This window comes from Centroberyx affinis, unplaced genomic scaffold (assembly GCF_046629955.1).
Source record: "Centroberyx affinis isolate AG114_WGS23_722 - 3 ecotype Tasmania unplaced genomic scaffold, CSIRO-AGI_Caff_v1 ptg000574l_1, whole genome shotgun sequence".
NCBI lineage: Eukaryota > Metazoa > Chordata > Actinopteri > Beryciformes > Berycidae > Centroberyx > Centroberyx affinis.
Genome location: NW_027279214.1, coordinates 71,608 through 77,848, shown reverse-complemented (window position 1 = coordinate 77,848; position 6,241 = coordinate 71,608). Strand labels below are relative to the sequence as shown.

General features: G+C 43.5%; 1 protein-coding gene across 1 annotated transcript; it reads left to right on the top strand.

The window, feature by feature from the left end:
* The first annotated feature begins 677 nt into the window (after positions 1 to 677).
* Positions 678 to 6,241, top strand: LOC139643178 (metalloreductase STEAP4-like). The gene is made up of 9 exons (XM_071518359.1): positions 678 to 878; positions 1,008 to 1,115; positions 1,372 to 1,442; positions 1,875 to 1,959; positions 3,580 to 3,858; positions 4,019 to 4,113; positions 4,232 to 4,385; positions 4,534 to 4,704; positions 5,978 to 6,241. Exons 1-9 carry the CDS (start codon positions 678 to 680, stop codon positions 6,239 to 6,241), a joined length of 1,428 nt encoding a protein of 475 aa, XP_071374460.1.

Sequence of the window (6,241 nt, the reverse complement as noted above, 5' to 3'; positions counted from 1 at the left end):
TGTGGAAATAGGAGAAGGCAGCCCTAGAAAGCATCAGCATAAGTTTTCTTCTTTGTTTTTGTTTTTGTTTCAAATGTGAAAGTCAAATTCTGGCTGTACCAGATATGGCTTTTAAACGACTCTACGTTTCTAAGAACCAATAAAATGTTCATGAATGTGAATCCAAATTTAATATTACATCCACAGTGGATGGATGGTTGCTGAGACATCTCGCTCATTATCAAACTCCTGCTGTATCTATTATCTACCTCAAAGCATGACCAATGGTAGATAAGATTAAGTACACTCTGGACATGTTAGTTAGAGGGATGACTCACAGTCACACAAACAATCAAGCACACACATGCACGCACACACACACACACACACACACACCTACATGCACACATTCCTACACACAATTCCGTGTGTAGATTACAATTTAACAGGCGTAATAAACAAATGCCCCCACCCTCCCACACACACATACACAAACACACACACAAACCCGCTCACACTGTAACTTAGGGCTGGGCTGTGTAGTGGCGGGTTAAAGCTTAAAGCTCACTTGCTGTTGAGACCAGACGAGAGACAACCCACAGTTCAGATTTCACAGCTATTTACAGAAAACGCACAGCAGTGAGCGCCAACCACATAAATACTGTGTGGACATGACAGCGGCTGACACAGCGAGGGTCATGTCAGGAGAGGTGAAGACAGAGAGTGTGTCCCTGAGTCCTCTGGGCGCGGCAGCTGCCCCTGAGCAGGAGCTGCTGTGTATCTTTGGGACAGGGGACCTGGGGCGCTCTCTGGGCCAGCGTCTGCTCCAGACTGGCTACAGGGTGGTGTACGGCAGCCGCAGACCTCACAGCTGCGGCCCCTTGCCTCAGGGAGCTCAGGTACAACACATAGCGCAGTATAGATGTGTGTGATTATGCTCTACTCGGGGTCTGTCGAAATGTGTTAATGTGTGTGTATGCTGTTCAAATATATCCATGTGTCTCGATGTCCCTAATGTGTGTGTCCAGGTGCTGAGCCACGCAGCAGCTGCGCAGTCCGCCAGCCTGGTGTTTATTTGTGTTCACAGAGAACACTATGACTTCCTGGAGACCCTGGCACCTCAACTCAAGGGGAAGGTGACTCTGAGTTTGATATTATAGAGTCTTTACATAACCAGCCACTATTGTTATGTTGTAAATTGCGCTTGAAAGGAGCGTAATCAGTTCAATGGTCTGAAGTGTACTTGTCTGTATCATCATTAACATCACTGTAACAATCACTGTAACATTTTCCCTAATGGAAATAATAATTTAGTCAGTTAGTCCCACAGATTGAACTGTGTTTCTCTTTTGTTTCCTCTTCTCTGTCTGTGCTGATGGGGTTGATTACCAGGTATTGGTAGACCTCAGTAACAACCTGAAGAAAGGTATTTACCCAGAAGCCAATGCTGCCTACTTGCAGAGGTAAGGAACTCTGAGGAAAGCACAGAAAATAAATGAGTGTCATTCCAAAATGTTTCAATTAGCCATCCACATAAACAAAAACAACAAATGTAATGTAATGTTAACAATCATTTTGGAACAGTAGGTGTCACTTTTTTTCATATGTTGGATAAAAACATTTTCCCAAAGAAATATTCTTATATTGTTCATAATAATGTTCTGTGTGGGGAAAGTCTCCTTAACATCATTTAGATTAATGACACCAAAACTGAAACCAAAAGAATTAAAATCATTTGTGGGGTTGCAGCTCCCTTGGCAGGATGGCCCACTGTGCCTGTTCAACTGAAGCAGAAACATTGATTCTCACTCACTGTTTTGAGACCTCCCTCTCTCCATCTGTGTATTTGTAGATAGAAACAATAGCAACTAATGTGCTTGTTGTGCTTTCTCCAGGCTGGTCCCCAGAGCCGATGTGGTGAAAGGCCTCAACACGCTGTCTGCCTGGGCCCTGCAGAATGGGCCTCTGGCTGGAAAACAGGTGAGATAGGAGTGGAAGTAAGGAATCTATAAAAAGATGTCATTTTGATCCAGATGAGATAGAGCCAGGAAGCTTCTGAGATTTATGGTAGGCTTTGGTTGAGTGGAAAAACACAGAGCAATAACAGAGGGGGTGATTACCAACTTGATCCTTTCATGATGACACGTTAAATGTTTGAAAAGTGAATTGACAACAATACAACAACAATAAATGCTTTCATCGTTTCCTTGAGGGAATATCTGGCTCTCAGGCTTTTCATAATCGGACATGAACACGACACCATGCCCCATGCAAAATTTGGGAAACATATTGATTTAATTTGCTTTGTTGTAGATAATTGATTTTGCCGTGTTTCCATAACAATGGCCAGGAAAATGAGGACAGTGCTTGTATAAACACACAAACAAACAAACACACTTTATGATGCTACAAAGACGAGAGACCAGTGTTTATTGCAGCTTCCGTTTCACAGCTACAAAGAAAAACACAAACATACTGGAACCTCTGGAGACCAAACCTGAATCTGCCTCGAATCCTCTTCAACACAAACACCCCCACATACACACACACACACACACAAATACCACTGCAGTGCTCTATTTTCTTTGAAAACAGGTAGCTGTGAGAGAACAAGAGCGGCGTGTTTGTATGTGTGTGTCTTTAGCAGTGTGTGTGTAGGTATGCATGCACGCGCACATGCTTGCAAGTGTGTGCTATTCCCTGGCCAGCAATTTGATTAGATCCACAGCGGGGCTGTGGCTGTGTCACATTTACATTCAGATGGAGATTTTGTCTGTCGGCCGTCCCCTGCTGTTACTGGTGCAGTAATGTAGGGAGACATGGCTGGCTGCCCGGTCCACTTATATACACACCTGGGGGAAAAACGCTCAATCCTACTGACTGTACTATATGCCTGTCAAACTGCTCTTTCCCTCCCTTACTCTCTCTCTCTGTCTCTTTGTATGATTCTGTTTTTGTTTTGTTTTTTTTTACAAACAACTTAATCTTCTTATCACAGAGCTGAGAGTGTGGTAATAAGCCCCAGCACGGTGAGATCTAGAAATGGGATTACATGTTGTGCAGCATATGTATAGTATGCATGTATCTTTACATGGTCAGACACTTCCAGGGGCTTCATCTCAAAATTCCTACTCAACAGCATGGAGAAAACAAGACAAGGGGTATTTTCATCGGTAGACAGGCACTGTAGGTGTACTGTATACAGTACAGTAATGCCACTGTTCAAGGAATTCAAAGCAGGGTTGTGAAGTCATCTTACAGTAGTCTGAAAACAAATAACTGTAATCAGTTACTATTACTGACAAAAAATCCAATCAGAATGCAGAGAGAGGAAATTAAATATGTTTTAAATTATTCTGAAGCATATTTGAGGGGAAAATGCAGTTTGATTGTGAGATCACTGATACAGATAAATATAAAAAAAATATGTTTTCCACCTGTTGATACCTTCCTGACTTTTGACGCAAAGTAATCCAAAGGTAACTAACATTAAACAGACATTGCATTGTTAGTGATTAGTATTATTATTATTACTGTTATTACGTTACTGCTTACAATATTAAGGACATTTGGAAAGTAACCTGCACAACCTTGTTCCAGGTGTTCCTGTGTGGGGACAGTGCTGAGGCGAAGCAGGCGGTGGCAGAGCTGGCCACCAGGCTGGGCCTCAGCGTTCTGGACAGGGGCTCTCTGTCAGCAGCCAGGGAGCTGGAGGACTTCCCCCTGCAGCTGTTCCCACAGTGGAGGCTGCCGCTATGCCTGGCCATGGGCCTCGCCGCCTTCTTCTTCTTCTACCTGCTCATCAGAGACGTCATCTACGCGTATGTCGAACAGGGCAAAGACATTTCCTACAGAATCACGGTGACCCTGGGCAACAAGGTAGAACATCTGAGCAGCTCTCATCTAGTGTCCTGTGGATTGGTGCTGTGTGTTCCTTGTCAAAGATGTGTTTCAACTGCAACTTCCCTAGGAATCATGTAACTCCAATCCTGTGTATTCTATTCTCACAGCAATCTATTCTCTATCCTCCATCATTCAGGTGTTCCCCATTGTGTCTCTGATCATGTTGTCTCTGTGTTACCTGCCTGGTGTTCTGGCCTCCTTCCTTCAGCTCTACAGAGGGACCAAGTACAGGTCAGACATCAAACCAGGACAAAATGATGCTCAGCACCTGAGACAGAGTAGCATTTGTCGGGATAGAGTGTTTTACATGATATAGAATAAAGCCACAGCAAACATATGGCTGTTCCAGGCGCTTCCCTGATTGGCTGGATCGCTGGATGCTGTGCAGGAAGCAGCTGGGTCTGGTTGCACTTGGCTTTGCCTTTCTACATGCCATCTATACATTCATCATCCCCATTCGCTATGCTGTCAGACACAAACTCATCTCGCGGGTGGTGGATGAGGTAGGCTGGCTCAAACCTGCGGCATTGTGTCTACATTTACATCCATAGGGCCATAATGGTCTATTCACTAGAGGGAGAGTCACCATAGTTAGTTTCTATCTGTCTGCCTGACTGTCTGTTTGTGTGTGTGTCTCTCTCTCACTCCCAGATGAAGAAGAATAAAACCACTCCATTTGACTTTGATAATACTGAGGCCTGGGGCACAGACTCCTTCTATATGCTGGGAATCCTGGGCTTCTTTCTTTACGTCCTGCTAGGATTAACATCCCTGCCCTCCGTGGGAGGCTCTCTCAGCTGGAGAGAGTTCACCTTCATTCAGGTCAGTGCACATGTCCGTGTGTGGGTGTGTGTGTGTGTGTGTTCAGGGCAATAAACCTTATCAGTCATGTGCTTGCTATCTGTAAAACTTCTTTCCATGCCTTTATGTAATTCAAAATTTGGAGTTTGGATCAGTCATTAAAGTGTTGTAGAAGCAATACGTCACCGGCACTCGTCTCCCCGGAGCCTAGTTAACTAACTGCCCAACACAGGCACACAGTGTGAAAGCCTGGCTAACTTTAGCCCTGCACTTTAAATGTTAAGTTATTCATTAAATAGAATTATGATACCTGGATATATAATCCCCAGTGAGAAGATTGTTAATACAGGTCACGGGTCTGTTTGTGTAAAGGTCAGGTCCGTAGATAGACCAAGGACAGGGAGTGTGGATGAGAGAGACAGAGGTCTAGGTCAAGCTAATGCTTATCATCTTATGAGCAGAGTTGTGAAGACATAACAGGTAACAATTTACATAGGCTGTTTGGTTGAAATAGTCCATCGTGCTTGTAATCATGATTGTCAAAAGATGAATGTAAATTCTTAAATTCTTGCTCACAGGAGAAGAATTTGCTATTCTTTTTGCTATTTTGCTAGTTTGCTATTCCAAATTGCTTAAATGATAAGATCCCTGATTACCATTATGAGGGTGCAGTTCATTACCACAGCGCATTAATATGAATGTTCCCTTATTGTACTGTTTGCACTTATTCTAAGTCACTCTGGATGAGAGCATCAGCCAAATGCTAAAAATGTAAATGAAAGCACATTATCCAAGTAATTAACAATAACTGAGCCTCAAAGGCCACTAGTGCTGCAAAACCAATTATTCTGGAACGGCTGTGAAACAATTTGTATTTTTAACTTGTTGTAACACTAGAGGATTCCACAAGCACATAAAATATCCAGACTCTCAACTTCAAAAACTTACGCTACAGAAAAGTTAGAAGCAACTTCCATCTAGCCCTAAAATCAGTTGTAAGGTAGTTGTAAACGACTAATGAAATGCAAACCTATATGAAAGATGTGCCGAATGCTTGCCTAATCATACAGTACATATTTGATGACAACACCAACAAAACACTATTTATTCATTTTGAAAAACATCATTACCTGACATTCATCATTCAAAATCTAAATATGTGAAACAGGAACTTAAGTAACATGCTAGCCTTTAACAAAAAACACACTTTGTTTTAAATGTGCAATATCAGTCGGTGGATATCTCATTTCGGAATAAAACTCTTACTCTTTACATTTTATGTGTTCTCTCTCAGTCCAAGTTGGGCCACCTGACCCTGTTCATATGCACGGCGCATGGTTACATCTACGGCTGGAACAAATTCCTCCGCCCCTCTACCTACAAATGGTGGACTCCTCCAGGCTACATGCTGTGTCTGGTGGTGCCGTCTGTGGTGCTGCTGCTCAAGCTGCTGCTCCTCCTCCCCTGTGTGGACCGCAGCCTCACCCGCATACGGCAGGGCTGGGAGAGGACTGAGCCGGGGGAGGAGAAGTGCGAGATCAAGGCCACCAACCTGTAA